We start from the raw sequence: 19,973 nt of genomic DNA on the forward strand, positions 1-19,973 counted from the left end.
CGTTAGATTCCAGAAACTATAAAAATAAGTATAATGATGTATGTGATAAATGCTTGTATCTAGATTTTAAGAAACGTTTCAATAATTTAAGACAAGGAAATATGAGCACACTCGTTAGGAACGTTGAACAGTGAATTAAGATCAGATACCTAAACCATTCTGACCACCCACAGCAAATATCTTGTCTTTCACAAACACCAGTCCATGATTCTTCCTGGCCTCAATCATTGGACACAGTTCAGTCCACCTGAAAAAATAAAAGAGAGTTTTTTGGTGTACTTACTTGTTCACAGGTGGTAAAAGGACTCATACTAATTTATAAGAAAGGTGTGTTTCCTAATTAAGTGCCCACTAACCACTGGCATATAGGTACACACACACACACACACACACACACATCTGGAAGGCTAGAAAATAAAAGCTTAACTGTGGTTTTGAGTAATTTATTTGTAGGTGGGGTAAATACAGATTTTATTCCCTTCAACTCCAATAGGATATGGGATATAGAGGATATCTGGAGACTATTAACACATCTTTGGAAGAAACCCATTTCCTGCAGTCTACAGTAACTTGTTAACATGGTAACAAAAAAGAAAGGAAAGATATATAAGAGAATATAAATCACTAATACTGTCACATGTGATTTTAATTAATATTTACGCTTGAGTCAGTAAAACACAAATTTACCATGGGCCTCTAGCAATCAGCAAATTAGTAATATCCATTACTATTCACATTTATCTTCAAATCTACACTTAGAACTTTAGCAGCTCTAGTAACAAAAGTACTATCATTCTGTCAAGTTTCTTAGCTTATTAGCATGTCGCTGTGTTCACAGCCGCACTACAAATGCTGAGACTGAGTATAAATGAGGACACACGCGCTGGAGGACACTCCTTTACGGGGGACAGCATCACATAACCGTGTTTCGCTGTTGTTTTTCTATGAGGTTCAGGTCCTTCTTTTGCACACACTCGCGTACACACAACTGCCATTTGTGATTGTGAAGGTGTTACTGGCACACAGGCTCGTGCTCTTCACAGCTAATATAAACCAAAATACTCCAAACAATAACAAAAGGAAAATGGGGCATAAGCGTAACTCTCCCATGTGGTTATTTCTACCTCTTCTTTGAAACAATTTAAGAAATTTAAGTTTCCAAAAACATAATTGGGAATTAGGACAGAATGATTAACTGTCAAATATTAACAACTCTTTTGTTAATAAGAGTTGCCTTACATTCATTATTTAAAAAAAAAATGCTCTGACAGTCGCCATTCTCACTTCCAGAACACTCTGTAAGGTGAGGTGGGCAACACTGCTCCTGCTTTTCAGGATGCTCGTCCAGGTGACAAGACCAGCGTACAGCGGGGAGTGGGACAGCTGTATACGAGGACTCCATTGCCTTTCCATGCATGAGCTTTACACTCAGCTGTCCCAGTGCATTCAACATAGTATTTGACTTGGAAAAAATTAATATACCTAGCTATTTCTTCTCCAAATGTGTCCAGGATACAAAAGAGCATGTTTTATGTATATATAAATCTCCTGAAGGTTCAGAATTACAGAAATTTTGCAAACCATACTTCTTTTTGTAATTCACATGTAGAGTGTGTCGTAGGTCTTGTTCTCCCCAACCTGAAGTTTAGTGTTTAAAAGCTTTACTTAAAATTCTGACTGCACAAGTTTCATTTCTTAGCTTCCAATTAAACACATGCTACTTACAAAACACTTAAAATGGTCAAAACTGGGAAGAAACATTCTCATAAACTTGGATGGATAAATCACATATTAGAAAGGAAATCATAGTAATTGTAACGCATTTTTCATTTTGAGATTTGGATAATTATATTCATACTAGCTTTTCTCACTGAGGAAAATTTAAGGGCACTGAAGAGAATATAGATAATTAAAATTTAACACATAAGCGCAATATATACAAAACTAAAGAAATGTTAAATCGTGTACATTTTAAAATATTCTCCAAACGATTTAGTCACCTACTTTTAAAAAATATGGAGGTTGAAGAATTCCTTTAATACTTTTTCTCTGCTACTATGAACAATAATGTATTGATTTACATTGATGCTGCCTGAACAAAGGTCTCAAAAAATTGGAAGCCTGGAGTTTATATGGTATGGTTTCTACTTTAAGAGATTTTTTAGAAATGAAAAAAGAATTAGGTAGCAGGATGATTGAGACTACAGTTTTCCAACTAGCATTCTGTAATCCTTTTTGAGTTTTGCGTTTACAGGAGGTGGAGACATATAGGAGGGAGGACAGTTGGTATATACCCACCTCCTGGGCTGTGGGGTAAGATGAGTTAGAAAAATAGCTGAATTGATGAGGATAAGGGGCATCCCCAGGGTGCCCTGTAAAGTACAAAGGTACATTTTGAAAGGAGTAGTAAATTTGATGATTTCAAGAGATTTCCTAGTCTCAACACTTTAATAAAAAACAAACTGCAAGATAAGTTGCTTTCAATTCTATCCTAACACTGATAACCAGTTGAGTAAAATGTGAGAAAAGATCCATTGTAATTGCATTTTTGTCTGGGAAAAGAGTTCCTGATTATGCTTCCTCAAATCCTTTAAAAATAGGTGGGAAGCATAAAAAAATGTACATGACTGATCATATTTTATAACTAAATTGTTACTCTTAATTTTTAAAAAGCAGTAGCTGGAGTAGAAGATTTTCATGTTTTATAGTCTGGCAATATTTCTTAAATATAAAATTTGAGCATATGAATTTTGGTGTAGCTCTTTGGCATTACATTTAATTTGAACATATTTACCCAATAACTTGTTCTGGTAAAGGAAGAAAAGTCCTTTCAAAAAGCAAGTGACCTTTCTTAGTTATGTTCTTTGGATGTTTATCAACAAAATGTCTGACTAGACTATCACCTGTGGTCATTTCCTCAGTTTAATGTCACCGTACTTACCTCTGTCCCCACTATCCACTTAAGGATTAGCACATTTTCTTTGGATATTAAATGGGTTCCATGATTAATTACAAGGTCAGAAAAACTAGTTAACCATTATTTCTTTAGCATTTTGCCTTTAAAAAAGCAATTATTTAACTTCCAGTTGATTTAAGAATAATTTTGTTTAATAAGTATAAATCCAAACATACTCTCAGTAAGCACAAACTCAAAAAAAAAGACATTATACCTAGAGTTATGATTTATTAATGCCATGAACCGATATATAATATTTTTAATTAAAGGCAAATTTACTACTTGTCATAAATTTATTCCTCTTCCTCTCCTACATTCCTTGGCCTCTCAAACAAAAATATTTTATGAATTTGATGACTCACACTTTATGTGTTTGAGACACACTTGTCTCATTCATAGGTATGTATTGCACACGCAGAAACAGAAAGAGAGGGACTTCATGGTTATAAACTAAAGCCATTTCTTAAGGTGTACAGGAAAGGTCCAGGCAGTAAACACGCCCCTGCCCTAGCAGATTCAAAAGTGGATGTATTGTACATCCGAAACTAATATAATATTGAATGTCAGTGTAATTGAAGAATAAAACAAAATTTTTACAAAGTGTCTGAACGTTCTTAATATAAGAACTAAATTCTTCTGTTGGGTTCCCTCTGCCGTTTGAAGTCTTCTTCCACTAAGCTTTTAGAATACAATTAACTGCGAAATAAGAGTTTTATATTGATACATACGTTTCTGTGGCAGGATCATAAACTTCACAGGAATTCAACACTCTCCCAGAAACATTGTTCCCTAAACTCCCACCACAAACATAAATCAAGCCGTTGGCTTCCACCATCCCGTGGCTGCAGCGCTGGGTCAGCATGCTGGGCTTTGTGTGCCAGCTTTCTGTTCTTGTGTCATAGCATTCGAATAAATACAGGGCCGAGTTTCCTGTAAAAGAAGAGCGTTCCATCATGCTTAATGTGGTGCGGGGGGCGGGAAGGGGACCGGAGGAGCTGACCATAGAGCTGAGTCAGTTGCTGCAGGGAAGAATTTCGGGTTGTCGAGTCTTTTCTGTACTCAACCAACAACAACAGCAAAATGCAGGGATAGTTTAAGGAAAAGCTAACCCTGTTTGTATAGACGCAAGAGAATATTCAAAACAGGATTGGTTGGAAAGACTGTTATTGGTTAGTTAAACTTTGGAAAATGGGTTTGATTTCAAAAGAAAAATACGAGGCTTTATGTATGTCTTCAAGCCCAGTTGTGCATGATGGGAATTATCCAAACTTAAAATGTTTATATAAAGGGGAAAAGTATAGCTATTTACAGATGGTAAACCCATACCTTAAACTACGAAAACTACTATCTGATCATATTCTGAGGCTTATCACTTAGTACTCTGTAACAGCCACGGCACCGTTAATGAAACTGCTCTTCCTGACTCCGCTCGGTGGCTATGTGCGAGAGCACCTGAAGCCAGGTGATGCGGGTCCTTTCTTGAGTATACTCTCAAGACGCCTTGTACATTTCTGGTGTGCTCTGATTATCCGTTTTCACAGCAAAACGTACGAGTATCTTCATTCTGTTTTGCAACGTATGCACATTATAGGAACTCAACAGAGAATTTTAGAAATGGCACGTTTAAAGATCGAATGCTTTTTTTCCTTCCCAAGATAAAAGTTATTAGATTGGTGCAAAAGTAATTGTGGTTTTTGCCATTATTTTTAACCTTTTAAAGTGCAGTTCTAATAGAACTTTACTGAATTATTTCTCATCTCTCACTCTTCCAGACTTTGCTAATGCTTCAAAACAACAATAACAACACCGCCACCCTTATAATCTCAATCGCAGCCAAGGTCTATGAAAAGCAGAGATCAGAGAGTAACACACAGAAGCAGCAATGGTCACGACTAACAACTTTTAAAAAACTTTTTAAACATTTCCAATTTTGTAGATTTAGTTGGTTGACATTAGGGGGAAATATACAGTATGTAGCAGATACAAAAAACTACTTAAGTAAAAAAGTGACAGAGTAAAGGCCGAATAAATGAAGTTATCTATTATACTTTCTACAAAAAAAAAAATCCTTAGAACAGTTATTTTCTATTATTTTTAGGATTTTCTGTATTTGAAATATTCTGTATTAGACATTCTGTGAAGAATTCTTTTAAAGAAGGAAAAAGGTCATCTCTTGAATCACATTTAGGAAATCATAATTTTACTTTTATTTATTTGACATCTGGGGGCATGACAACATATAAACATGCTGGATAAAACATTCATTGGGCTAATATAAAACTCATCATAGAAAAATAAAGAGACTTAACATTTAAATTCCATATCTAGGTTTATTTGGTCTTCCTAGTTTTCTTTATAAGCCCACTATTCAGCTAAAGAAATTACTTGAAAAAGATGAAAGCATGTAAAAAGCAATTATGTGTCTAGTCTGCACCTAGAATATTCATTTAGAAACATTATTCATTTAGCAAAAGTCCACTATTTGACACTAACTTATTATCCATCAATGAGAAAGTTTTATACACCAATACCTACACCCCATCCCGATCTATAAGCATAAAATACCACTATCAGTCATTACATTATGAAGTTAAAGAATAAAGCAAATAAAAAGACCATTCTTAGTTTCTTCTGATACAAAGAACACAAAGACAAATATTTAAAGTTGGAATATAGTAAAGAGGACTTACAGGGTCTATGAGTAACCCAAACTCTGAAATCTTTAAAGCAAACAATATTATGTATCCAGAACAACTAATCGAGAACTAAAATCCAGATGGCGTCAATGAAAGCTTTGACATGACCAAAAAATGGCCAGTGGACATAATCTAGGAAGTTGAAGTTCTTGTGAATTAATGATTTATAAAGAAGCAAGGTAAACGTTCAGGGAAATGGGCTCTCACATGTAACATACATATTTAAATTATGTCAAAACATAATTTATGTGCTATCTGGACAAATAGCACCAATTGTTTATTTAAATATGAAACCCGAACGGCTCAGCTTTAGAGCACAGCCCCCCAACAGGAACACCGAGTCCGTCCTTACCGACTTCGGAGCCTCCCGATGTGTAAATCTTGCCTTCTGCAGCACAAGCAGCAAGGCTGTCTCTAGGAGTTGGAGGGCCCAGTTTGGAATACCAGCTGTCCTTCACGACATTATAGCAGTCCATTCGTTTTATGGGGAAAAGCTGAGAGCCACCCAAAATGTACACTACATTGTCCCAAAACACGCATGCTGCGTCTCTTCGTTTTTCAAAGGGGCAGCGGATGTCTGTCCAGCTGTAATCCTATAACAAAAAAGGACAAGAAGCTTGTCAATAATGGAATCAAATATAATTGAAAAGGGTGAAGCAAAGATCTAGTTGAAAAAATACAAAAGAATGCTACTTTACACTAAGGTAAATATAAAAATGTTTGGCTTGAGACTATTATGTAACCCGTGTGATTTCTTCAGAACGTTGGTTAGGTGGTACAGATGGCTGCTTTGGGTCTTTTCTGGCTCTACAGTAAACTTTAATACATTTGGATATGTCACCATCACCCGGTGTTCTGTTCCTTCTGTTACTGAGGGTAACACAAGAAAACTCTAAAGTACAAAATAAGTAGTTTGGGTATTTTGAAAAAGCTTTTTTTCGAATGTAAATATCCTCCTCTTCCCTGCCAGGTGCATAGTGTTATAATCAGTGGATAATATGAAGCTTAACCTGCATTATCCTATTGAAGTCTAAAGCTAGATGGTAATTTGTGGGCTTTTGTGACACATTGATTTTCTGTAAATATTCCGTTGAGCCAGTGTAGCTGGCTCTCTTCAAGCTGTGATATTTATTATGAAATATTTGAGTACAGTTGTCCCCCCTTATCCATGGTAGATTCCTTCCAAGACCCCCAGGGGATGCCTGAAACCATGGATAGTACTGAACCCTATATATGCTGTTTTTTCCTATACATACATATCTATGACAAAGTTTAATTTATAAATTAGGCACAGTTGGAGATGAACAACAATCACTAACAATAAAATAGAATAATCATAACAACATGCTGTCATAAAAGTTATGTGAATGTAGTCTCTCAAAGTATCTTATTGTCCTGTACTCACCCTTCTTCTTGTGATGCTGTGAGATATGTTTACGTGCTGAGATGAAGTGTGAATAACATGGGCATTGTGATGTAGTGTTCGGCTACTACTGCCCTTCTGACGATACGTCAAAAGGAGAATCATTGAGCCAGCACGTATGAATTGTTTATTTCTGGATTTTTCCATGTCATCACTTTGGACTGTGGTTGACCGTGAGTAACTGAAACTGCAGAAAGCGAAACCGCAAATAAGGGGTACTACTGTACTCTGTTCTGAGTAGTCTGGAAACTCCCTTTTTTCTCCCCAATTAGAAATGAGCACTTTCACAATAAGGGCTGTTCACAGCACCACTGTGTCCTCACTATGTTTGATGACATCCGAGGACACCTGTGCCCTTCTTCCACGTAAATATATGGGGGGAATGCACCCAAGTTACAGCGTCTTGGTCTTCCCCGTTGAAAGCAAGGAAGCTAGTGTTCCTGCTGCTTTCTGAATACGGCTGCAAATGATTAAGGTCAGACAGAGATCCAGACAATTCCCAATCTCACAGAGCAAAGCAGTGTGTGACTATTAACGCTGAGTTCCCTTTGGGAAAATATATTAACTGGTATCTATCATGCTAGTGTCCCATGTTTCTGGCATTCCTCAGATTAGGTCAAAGTATCACAGAAAATAAGGAATGGTCTCTTAGTAAAAAGAAGAGCCCCTGATGTAGAATGCCTTGACTCCTAGTCATGATAACCATTCTGCTTTTTAGGTGACCAGAGAAACAGCCTTAATCCATTTTTTATTCTCAAATTAGGATTTATGTGTCCCTCAGGCTTACTCTGCAGTATGCCTGTTGGTAGGTACACAAAACTATAGGATAAACATAACATTTTCTCGAAGCTTCAGTTTCACTTAATGGACACTGTAAACCTGGGGGGAAATATTTTGTCTCAGAGAAACTGCATATCACAGAATGAAAGAAATAATAAAGCAATCCCTCAAAAGTAAACTAATGATTCTTTTACATATTCTGCAAATCTACTCCTAATTCCTACCTCACCGAGTTCATTAGCTGAGAAATACAATTTCATTAATAAGACATTGTTAATTCAGTGAATCACAGTCTTGCACTCTTACACCCAATTTATTGATATTTATTATTGGAAAGCAATGTGGGAACTTTTCTCTAATTTCTGAGGATATCCTCAACATTATGTTTCCACATTCTTCATTAATTAATTTCAGGCTGAGAAACTTGGTCATAGTCTGTTAAATGACCGCCAACACCTGCTACTCTTCAAATTAAAAATAACTGCCCATGTAGAAGCTGGGGTTAAAAAACAAACAAAATACTTTTTCTTTTAGCTAGATGAGCTAGACACTAGGAAATAAGGTTCCAAAGAATGATTTCCAAAGAGTTTGGTAACAGAATAGTTCTAACTTTCTAATACTACTCAGGGATTTGAGTAGGGAATAAAATGGGTGCTCACAGGTACCTGTCATAGAGGGCTTGGTTAAAATAAATTGCTCTGTTGGAACTATAAGCCCAATGGAAAAATGATAAACCTTTGTGTGTGCAGTACGTGTGTGTGAAACACAGGAATAGGTACATGCTTCAATCTACTTGCAAGTTAGGCTACGATCTCTCTAGAAATCATCAAGTTTTAAAATATTTTCCAACTTTTCAAATACTGTTATTGGTCACTGTACATGTTAGACACTAAGCTTGGTAAATACTAACTATATATAATGTCCTGCCTAATAGTTCATCTTCTAGGCAGATAAGGGAAATGATTTTTGCAAGAATTTCCACATAGTATGTAAGGTGGACTTTATTTCAGCTAAAACAATGTTTTACATTTGGGCTCATTAAATATACCTGTCAGTATATTTAAATACAGTGTATTTAAATATATTTAAAAGTGTTAAATACACCTGTTTGAACATACCTGGCTTTGGTTGTATGTATGTATGTATGGGGGGAGGGGAGCTTCTGATTTTTTTCACCCCAGGTATGCATGGGTAGACCTCTCTGGGAAGTCTACCTAATTCCCCAATCTACCTAATACCCTTCATCTGAAGTAAAGTACTGAGAAGGTGATTTGATATTTGCCCTTTAGTAACTCGGTATACTGCCTAGGAGGTAATGTGTATAGTGGAGGAAGTAAGCATAGAGGGAGAAAAAAAATAGATGGGAAGTCAGGCTTGTCAGCTCAGTGGGTATGCGTGTCAGGTCTTATCCTAGTGATGGGACCCCTTCCCATCAGGGGCCTGCAGGTGGAGGAAGGGTTACTTACAGTTCCCTGTACTCTGGCTACAGGGCATCTGGAGGGACATGTTGCTTTCTTGTTAGCAACCAGATGGATGAATAGCACCAGTCACTGTGTAGATGTGTGCAGGCAGGGAACTGATATACTAAAAATATAATTTAAGTCAGTTGAGTTTTATTGAGTTTATCTATTCCACGCAAGGTATGTGTATTTAGTTGCTGAGAAGAAATGAAAATGGGAAAACTGGAAAGCCTGTTTTCACGCATCATGCATACAAGTAGATACAAGTAGAAGGATTTCTTAAGTTTTCACACATCATGCATATGTGTCCACACACATACACATGCAGACACTGCAATGTATCAAGTCCTGATTTCCCTGGGCACAGCCTCTCTTGCTTCTGCTGTGTTATACCACATTCTAGGCTTTTTTTTTTTTAGTTCAAGATGCCTTTCCTCTGTAGGCATCTCTTGTTTCCTTTCTCTGCATCCCCCCCACACCAGAAGTCTAGACTTGATGACTGAGAACTCCATCATCACATCTCGTCCTGTGTGATTTCCCAGCCGTAGTGCCATGCTACAGGGCAGCAAAACACTTGAGATGAGGGGCTGAAACATTTTCTCTAAATACCTCAAGGCACACATACCAGCCTACTATTTTCCTTGAGAGTAGGAACTGATTTTATATAATCTGTATTTTGAACACGTGACTCCTCAAATAAGAGAAACACTATAGATATAGATTTTAATAATCAAGACAACCAAAATCCAAAATGAAAGAAAATACTTTTTATTTTTAAGACTTAAAAACTTTATTTTGGATCATCCTGAGAGGAAGCCAAGCAAAATTAGGGAAGACAGGGCCTTAGGAAAAAGGAAAATTAACAAAATGGTAAAACCTTAAGATTTCTTGCAGAAACTTAGAGGAGTCAATCTACTCTGAGTTTAAGATGACTAAATCGTAACACTTTCTTTTAAGCCATTATCCAACTCATCTTAGTTTCTAAGGGTTGTTAAAAAAAAATATCTATCTACCTACCTACCTACCTACCTACCTACCTACCTATCTATCTCACCGAACCACGGAGACAATCTATACTGAAAGCAAGTTTATGCCAGATGCCAGAACATTTTTAGAAGTAGTTTCATGAAAAATACACCACCACTTTTGGCTTCATTTATTTCAGAAGGTCACAAAGAATATAGCTCCATGGAGCTGGGACACCTGGGCATTGAGCTAGGCTCTGGAGGGAGGAGCTATGGGTGTCATACGAGTCACTTAACCTCTCCAGGTTAGGCTCTTTATCTGTAAAACAGAAAGACTGAACTAGATGATCTTAGGGCTCCTCGCTTTCAGCCCTAAAATCCAATGATCTTCCAGTCCAAATGATTTAGACTATTAATTCATTATCGAGCACTTCCCTTTCCAGGAACTATGTTGCAATATCTTGCAACAGTCTCTTGTTTAATTTCCTTAATAACCCTATGAGGCAACCTGTTCATTTTACAGCGGAGAAAACTGAATCTTAGAGATGTTAAGCATCTTGTCAAAGGTGACAGTCAGAAAGTGGCAAATCCAAGATCTAAGTCTAAATCTACCAAACTCCAAAGCTGTGCTTTTAACCCCTACCCTGCCCTGCTTCTCTCAAAATCTTCTTACGTAGTCTCCTAGAAAGAATATTGGATTGGAAGGAAAGTAATCTGGGTTCTTCTTGTTCCTGTTGGGTTTATAGCTGAGTGACACTTGACTTGACGTTGAGAAACCTCACCAGCTTCGTCTATCAAAGCAGAATGCAGGCAGGATGGCCGCTGAGGTCCTGTACAGCTTCCACCTCTTACCCCTTATCAACACCAGACTCAACCACTAAATCCACAGCTTCTCTGAAAACAGGGATAGTCCCCATGTCTTTGTGTGGTGTTTGGCCCAGGGCTTGTTACGATGTTGAAGGGAATGTTTTTATTGGGTGACAGGCCACATTTGTAGAAAAAGGAATCTATCTCATCCAGCTGAGCCACCTTCAGTTTTGACCTTCTAAAGGTCAAAGGCTGTAGAGACTGCACTGGGCTCCTAGTGTGGACCAGCTCCTCCCTGCGGTCCTTAAATTACAGATTCCTGTGTGTATCTTGTTGCTGCAGCTCCTGGTCCTGTCGTATCTGCACCACTGGAGAACGGGGAGACCTGTGACCCACCAACAAGTAGTAAGTGGGGTTAAGGACCTGGCTTCCTCTACATTTTTGGATAAATCTAAATAGTTTCCATTTTTATCCTTTGCTAGAGCAATTCTTCTCTGAGGAATTTACCCTAAAGAAAAAAATGGATAGTGTGCAAAGTTGGCATTTACAAAGATGTTTCACTGCAGGTGTTATTTTAGGAGGGAAAAATGGAAAATAGGCCAAATGTGCATGAAGAAGACAGGCATTAAACAAATTATGGTATGTCCTTAGCATTAAATAAGTTATGGTATATCCTTATGATGGATGACTCTGTAACCCTTCAAAAGGATACCTCCATAATATAAAAGCTGAGAGAGTAAGAGAAGTTTTTGTGAAGTAGCATGTATGAGTATGGCACGATCTCATATACATAACACGAAAGGACCGGAATGATTCTTACTGAGGACTGGTGTCTGTCTCTGATGCTGGGAACACTTTGGCTTTCTCCTTTACATCTTGCTATATTTGAATTTTCTACAATGAGCATGTAGTTGTTTTTTTTAAAAAAAAAAAAACAGAAAAAGTAAATAAAACAAGACAAATGGAACCCAAAGTATGGTGCAAGGAAAACAACGTCTCACAGTAGATGCTTATCACACTGCTAAATGTTTTAACAGAAATGTGAAATTTACAACTAATTTAAGTCTTTAAAAAAAATGGAAAAACAAAAAGAGTTATGCTATGAAGCTGAATTTCAGCTACAGGATAGATCAGAAACAGTTTCTGCTTTCTATCCAAACAGCACACGAGCTTTTCAGAAGTGAACACTTGATCGTGCCAAGTCATTTCACAGGCTGTACTCATTTTTGAAATGCACTCATTTTCAACAGAGTCACACAAATAGTGTTGGAAACATATTCACCTCCCAAAGTCCAGAAAGGAATTTAATAATCAGCCATTAAGATAAAATACTCTTGTAATTTAAATTATTTAAGAAATACCCCATCGCAGCTAATAAAAAAACGGCTTCCACAGTTGGGGGGTGGGTAGGGAATCATTTCGTTGTTGTAAGCTGTTAGATAAAATTAGGAACAATGAACATATAAATGGGCATTCTTAGCTGTTAATGATCAGTGAAAATTAAAAATTACCCAGGAGTCTGAAGTGAGACCAGAGACTAGCTCAACGGGAATTACTGCTCTTTATAAAGTCACAAAATGTTCTTCCCCTCCACTCTTAAACTAAAACCATACCACCAAGAGAAACAAAACTCAAACCTTAACGACTCAGAAGTTTAAGTATGAAATGAAACTCAGTCCAAAAGTGAAAACTGACTGAATATTGTGCTCAATAACAGCCCCTGTTCTTTGGGTAGAAAATAAATGAAAAGTAGGGAAGTGGTCCAGTGTTAGCACTCTGCCAGTTACCTCAGCACAAGATTTGTCTTCAGATGAACTTTGACATGGAATTTTGAATCTTCGCACAGGAAGGCATATTACAATTTAAATGACGATCTCCAATCCAAAAATGCAGCAACATACTCATTTAATAAACTATTCTCACCCATGGGACAAACATCTACTCTTATCTCAGATGTGCAGAGTACAGGAGATACTGCAGATGGCCAAGAGGTTCGGAGGAGTGAGAAAGGTGAAGAGAAAAACAAAATGGAGAAGATGGCAAGGCTTTTCACATTTAAATAGGCAAAAATTAGAAAACCTAAGGATGGCAAGGAGAAACTGAGTGAATACAGATCAAAGAAAAGAAAAAGAAGGGCGTCAAATGAACATAGTGGATATTCACACAAATGCTGAGAAGATTTAAACTTTTTGTTAATAGACCAGAAAACAAATTTAGAAAGGCTAACTAACTTGCCTAAGCTCATAAACCTCGACCTGAAATGCTCTTTCTACAGAACAACTGCTTTCCTTAAAAGACAAGAAAAAGGACAAAGAAAGGCCTCACAAAAGAAAAAGGACCAACGGCCTAGTTCTTCAGTTCTCTCCCCTATATCTCATTTCTTTTTTTAAAGCACAGAGTTAAGTTAGATTCCATTCAACTGAATAATACTTTGGAAGCTTTTACGAAAAATTTTAATAATCATATTTATCAGGTCAAAAAGATGCATTCATACTTAGGATTCAATATACTCTTGTCTTTCCTCTTTCTGCCTATCCAAATTCTACCAATATGTTTCCCTCAAGAAAACACCCATGAAGCTTCCATGGGGGGGGGGAATCTCTTCCTGCCACACCCCTCAGGCTGTCACCGTCTAGCCCAGCCCCCATCTCGGGGTTTGGCACCGGCCACGTTCAGCGGACGCCTCACTGACACCGGCGTCTGTGCGCGCTGCTTCATGCTTCCATGTATGATTCAGGTACTCCGAGTTCACGGTCAGGACCGTGATGTGTCTCTCATATCTCCTGCTACTCACCCCACAAATGTCAAATTCTAGATGAGCCATGATACTGGTAATATGCCAAAATATTATTTGTTCAAGCTGTCCTTTCACAACCAGCTAACCGTACAACATGCTGTCACATAACACGTTCTGCCGTTTGTAACAGTTGAGTAGAATGCTCCGTTCTACCTGATCACACCAAACCTACCTGAGCGTGATTTAATACTTCTAGGATGACAGGATGACTGTAACTCTGGGTCATCAGATGAACAACTAAAGGCAGCCGACAGTCATTTTCAAGTGACATGGTAGAGCAAACAGTGAGAATTTATCTAATGCCCTCCGCCTGACTCTTATCCCTCTAGCCCTGCATTCACATGCCTACTACCCTCCAGGTAATTCCAGGATGGCTAGAGTCCCTGAAAACACCCCCACATAGATATCATTGCCAGTTTCATCACTTCCCACTTACACCCCTCAGTGAAATACCTACAGCTCTGCTTCTGTTCTCTCCCCACTTTAGGAGACTGTTCTGTTAATTTATTGATAATCATGGTTGGCCATGGCTTACAGAGAATGAGTTTGATATCATCCCTGCCTTGGTTAGCCATATTTTCATTGGGGTTTCTTGCAGATGCAGTGACTAAACACAAAAGGAAACAGATCCCTGAAGGTGGGAGCCTCAGACACTGCACCTACATGGGAGGCAAGGAGCTATGAGGTTGATTTTAGAACAAAACGACCAACAGCATATATGAAGATGCTTGCAAAGAAAAATATTGAGGCTCTCAATATTCCTATTTTGGAAGGCATTCTAGGAAGGCAGAATACTCTACTGAGAATTTATTTCAGAATATCTTCCAATCTCTTCAAAATGAACGTGAGGACCGCCTGTCTAACCAAACTGCTTACAATCAGGCATGAGGAATACATACTGTGTACAAGCTGCAAAGAACATTGGTTTTTACCACTGGGTGCCTATTATACTGACCACTAAGGAGGCTTAAGAAATACCCAGGATGACCCACACTTGCATTCCAGCAATGTCAGCCCCTGGGGCACACAGTTATAGGTCCAATCTGCCTGAGATGACTGCTGCCAGTTTGGACATTTTGTTCCTGTAGGTTCCTTTGTGTTTGATCATTTTAGCAGTGCTCAGCCTCTTACCTTGGAGCATTGCGTCGACAATACTCTTGCTGGTGGCAAACTTTTCTGATACACTCTTATCAGAGACTTGTTAGCTTTTTAATGTAACACCATTTCCCTTTAAGGTTTAAACTTCTTTTTTGCGCATGTCTTTTAAAGTCCCACGCAATCTACAACTGCTGATTTCTACCCTGATCACAGAGTGGGGCTGTCTCCTCAGTGAAGGCCTGTTTAAGAGGGAAGGTGGCTATGATACTGTGAGAAAAGGTACGGTGATACATTTAATAAACAATATTTACAACAGGAAAATGATCCTGAGTCGAAGGTAACTTCAATTCTTTTGATATAGGGCCAAACTATATTTGAATACAGTCCTATAAAACCGACTGACAAAACTGCCTGTGAAATGCCATATAAAGTTATACTGGTTCAGTCACCCTGACAAACTTGAGTACAGGCATATATCTTGGAGATAACTGCACCTTTGGTTCCAGACCACTGCAATAAAGAGAGTATCGTAATAAAATGAGTTATAATCTTTTTGCTGATGGAGGGTCTTGTCTTTAATTGCTGAAAAAAAAAGCAACATCTGTGAAGCACAATACAGTGAAGCACAATAAAACAAGGTGTGCCTGGACCTACAGTGGGCCAGACACGAGTCTCGGTGATGAGTCTACTTCAGAGTTCCGAGTAAGAAAATGTACTCGGGACCTTCTGGACCTGATGGTTCCATGTAACATGGCATCATATGGGTTTCTGCATTTAAAATTTGCACGCTCTAGCCTTCACCCTCTGGTCTTACTCCTCTTTTGTTTGTTTTTGGCAGAGAATATGCAGAATTCCCTTTTCTCTAGGGATAGTCTCCTATTTCTCCCCCATGTGAAAGTGGTGAGCCAAGACACTTATAAAGTTCTAAGCCCTCACAGGTTATCATTTCACTGACAAGAAGAGTCTAAATAAAAACTGGTCAATTACGTCAATTTTTATTTAGGCATCATAGGACATTCTCTTCCTATCATATGAGAACACCAATACTAAGAGAATAGAGCACTGGATACAGATAAAACTCTTTCAGTAATCACTAAGCACTCGAAAACTTTAAAAACAGGTATGGCAGTGGAAGGGAAAACTCAGCAGGCTTTATAAAAGGACCATGATAAGAACAATATCATTTCAATTCAATACAGCAACCCAAACTTCCTTTTCTGTCAATTCGCAGAAAAAAAAAAGACTAAGGTTTTCTTATCATTTTTCAGTCATCAATTATACAAACATTTGCCTCCTCTCACCAATGATATCTAAAGATAACAGTTTATGGGTATATTGGCTTAATTCTAGATAATTCAATTAAGTAATACTGCTTAAATTGTCCCCTTTGAAGATCAATTCAATGAAAATGATCATTTTGGGCTGGTACAGGACACACAAAAATAGGTCCCATTTAATGATAGTTAAAACCATTTTAACCTTTGTGAAAATATTAAGTTCATGAATTTTAAAGTAGAACAATTCCTATATTAAGTGAAAATATTAAGTTCATGAATTTTAAAGTAGAACAATTCCTATATAGTACTTATTAAGCAGTCCACTTGAATTGAATATTGAAATAATGTTCACTTTGGGAGATTGAAGGTAAATAATGATTTATGATGAAATCAGACTTCCCAATTGTTTTAATATTAGAAATAATAAAGACTAATGAACTCATATTAAAACATTATATACAAATAATAAATGGTGCAAGATTTTCAAGATGAAGATTTATAGCAAAATATTTCTAATAGAAACATTTAATAAATAATGTAATCAGATTCCAATGGTGCTAGCTTCAGGGAATAGAGATAATTAATGAAATGGGATGTTTTCATTGACAGTTATGTCCTCAATTTTTTGAATTTTTCCTCTGGAAGTCTAAAAATTTGTGGTTGAGTATACAAAATAGCACCAAGCATGGGCCATTTATAAAAGCAAGGTAAGACATCAAATGAGAATTCTGAAGTTACAGTATCACCTCCAGGCTCGTGCAGAATATGCATCTCTTTTCAACTGTTAAATAAAAAAAAAAAAAAAAAAAAAATCAAAGAAAATGTTAGAACTACAGACCAAAAACTAAAGTGCGAAGAGTCATTCCACATACGCCTTACTCTAGAAACAATGGTCACGGTCTCCTAATGAAATCAGAACTCTCCTTGTCCCTTTATACATCAAAATAGCCATCTACTTTAAGATAAATATTTCTATCAAAACGTGGTTTAATTCTTTTAAACTGTCAAAGTCAACATCACAGTTAGGCTTTGGGAAGCAAGAGGGATATAACTATTATCAACAGCTGAAAGCTGTGGTTCGTAGAATTATCATTTATCCTTCTATGATGTCAGTTTTTGCTTGGGAAAAAAGAGTATATTTATAAATTTCCTGCTCTTGACTCAACAGGATCCTGAAAAATTTAAAAACACTGAAATTAACCAGCCACTGAAATGTCGACAGTGTTTACCTTACCTGATGTAAAATAGATAGGCAGGTGTATCACCCTCTAGGTACACTGACATTTTGCTTATTGGATTGTATCGCACAAACCATGAAGCCTCATGGTACCTGCTGGTAACTAGTCGTCTACTGAGAAGGGAAGCCAGATGTCTTTAGTGAAAAATCAGCCCACATTTTGGAGATGGAGGAATGGACCAGAGATAGATGGATGAGCTGGGAGCAGCCCAATAGGGACCGCCCAAATATGATGGCATTAAATCAATCTAACCTGACTCGCCTTCCTTGAAGAGGTCTTTTCGCTATCTGGCAGTATATTTACTCTGTGCATTGAGCATTATAGAAGGAAGGAGAAGCAGTTGCAGGTCTTCTCTACAAAAATACGGGAGGAACTAACTCCTGAGACTGGTGACTCTGCAGGGCCAGATGTGGTTTTACTGAACCAGACTGAAACAATCACTAAAACTTGGCATATAGCTAACGATTATTTCTGTTACTGTCTGCCCAGGCCATTAGATGGAGTGTCTTTCCAATTAACAAGGAGAGTCAAACGACTTCATGGTCTGACCTCAAAGACCTCCTGACTCTCTAGCTCTATGCCATAATCTCAGCTGCAGGAGCCCTGGTCTAGCTCCCCTTCCCAAAGGTCGGCACATGCTGGTCTCCTAGATGGATGCTCACGATACTGATCAGTTCTGGAGAACAGGAAGTGGAAAGGATCTTGTATGTCTTGGTAAGACAAGTGCTTGACAGGACAGGAGAAAAATTATCTCAGACTACAGTGTCGGTCACCTCAAAGTCCCTAGATGTCCAGAGGTCTACAGCAGAGCCTGTTTGATAAATCTAGCCTGCTGTCTGTTTTTGTAAACAAAGTTTTATTGGAATACAGCCATGCCCATTTGTTTACGTACTGAGTATGGCTGTAGTAGGAAATGACTACAGCCTCAGAGTTGAGCAGTTATGGCAGAGACTGTTTAGTTTACAAAGCCAAATATATTTATTACCTGATCCTTCACAGACAAAGTTTGACAAACCCTGATCTACAGTGTGTTGGTAGAACCCCTGGGAAATGAAGGACAGCTTGCCGCCCCAAGCAGCTCCTACATATTACAGATGGCACATACCCTGTATTCGAGTGTCCTATTTTTATACTTTTACTGAATAAACCATAAAGCTGCAGTTGCCAAGTAAAACTTAGAGCAGGAGGAAGCTTTCTGGGTGGGACAGGCTAGAGTCGTACGGCTCAGCTCCTCAGGCTATCCTGTGACCTGGGGCCTCAGGATGCCGACCAGGATGCCACATTTAGCTTGGCATGTCCCAATGTCACCGCAGAGCATGCCCCTGGGATTCTGGAGCAGGTACCGTTTTCTCAGTAAACAGCTCCTGGCTGGCCGCTACGTACGAACAGACAGCAAATGTCTGACACCGAGGGAATCCATGCAACCACGGCATTAATTCTTTTTGAAGCTTTACCTGATCTACCAAGTCACAAACAACATGCTTTTAACCAATAACCTGGTCAGTAAACATAAGACTGGGCTTATGGAGGTCCCAAAGGCACATTATACTCAAACCGGCTAATCACAGCCCTTCCCCAGTAGGCTTTCTCCCTCACCCAGGGTTATGTCTTGATGGTGGCAGTCCCTATAAATCAGCTGATAAAAATTTGCGAGACCTGAGCGTGGTTCATTTGTGACAGCATAGCCCAAAGTGGACTGCTAAAGTCCTTCAGAGATGGTGCTGAAGGATAATACAGAAGAAACATGTTCTGATTTGGCAAAATTTCAAGCACTTCCTTTTGCTGTCCACTATCTATTCAGAAGGGAAAGCCTATAGTGAGTTTTTATCAATCTTGGACAGTGGTTAATGGTTTACGCAGATGGAATGTAGACGTGAAATAAGCCAGAATGGAAGACTGCTGACAGGAGAGTTGAGGGAGGATAACGTAGACGGCTCTCCAGAAAGGACGCACATTTGAGTCCCATAGGAATTCCTACCACAGCGCCCACCACGGCAGCCAAGTACTTAACAATCACGCACAGGATTGCATGTGTGTCTTCCCTCCCAATGTGATGCTGGCTCCAGGGGCTTCTGAGTGACCACAGTGGCAGTGACAGAGGCTTGCACAAGCCAGCGCCCATAGAAGCTAATGAACTCCCCCTCCCTAAGGCCAACGTGGGTATCTACTACTGGCCAGTACCTACTTTGTCAGCACCACGGACCAATCCTGAGCCTTTGCTTTGTTACCACACCCTGAAGGAACCAGTTAGTTATCTCTACCAGGCCAACTACCCTGGGACCCTTCCTTTATTGAAGGCACAATGCTGTGCCCTCGCTGGAATTGATACATGTTCTGGATCTGGGTTGGCCTTGACACAACCACCCTGTGTTTTTACCACTTGCACATCACCACTCCAGTGTCATGCATGGTGCCTCCAAGGACCCACTTCCCAGAGAAAGAGGTATCAGACAAGCGTCCCAATGTCAACAGGATG

At 38.6% G+C, this 19,973-nt stretch overlaps 1 protein-coding gene across 4 annotated transcripts in view; it reads right to left on the minus strand.

Annotated features, from left to right (window-relative positions):
- KLHL7 (kelch like family member 7) overlaps window positions 1–19,973 on the minus strand; it is a 62,089-nt gene that overhangs the window by 4,484 nt on the left and 37,632 nt on the right. For all 4 annotated transcript variants that reach the window (XM_081079922.1, XM_081079925.1, XM_081079923.1 and 1 more), the window contains exons 8-10: window positions 6,005–6,245; window positions 3,685–3,886; window positions 150–247 (exon numbers count right to left, since the gene is read on the minus strand). In XM_081079922.1, the coding sequence (XP_080936048.1) occupies window positions 150–247; window positions 3,685–3,886; window positions 6,005–6,245 (541 nt within the window). The remainder of the gene's footprint in view (window positions 1–149; window positions 248–3,684; window positions 3,887–6,004; window positions 6,246–19,973) is intronic.

The sequence above is a fragment of the Rhinolophus hipposideros genome (assembly GCF_964194185.1).
Source record: "Rhinolophus hipposideros genome assembly, chromosome: 18".
NCBI lineage: Eukaryota > Metazoa > Chordata > Mammalia > Chiroptera > Rhinolophidae > Rhinolophus > Rhinolophus hipposideros.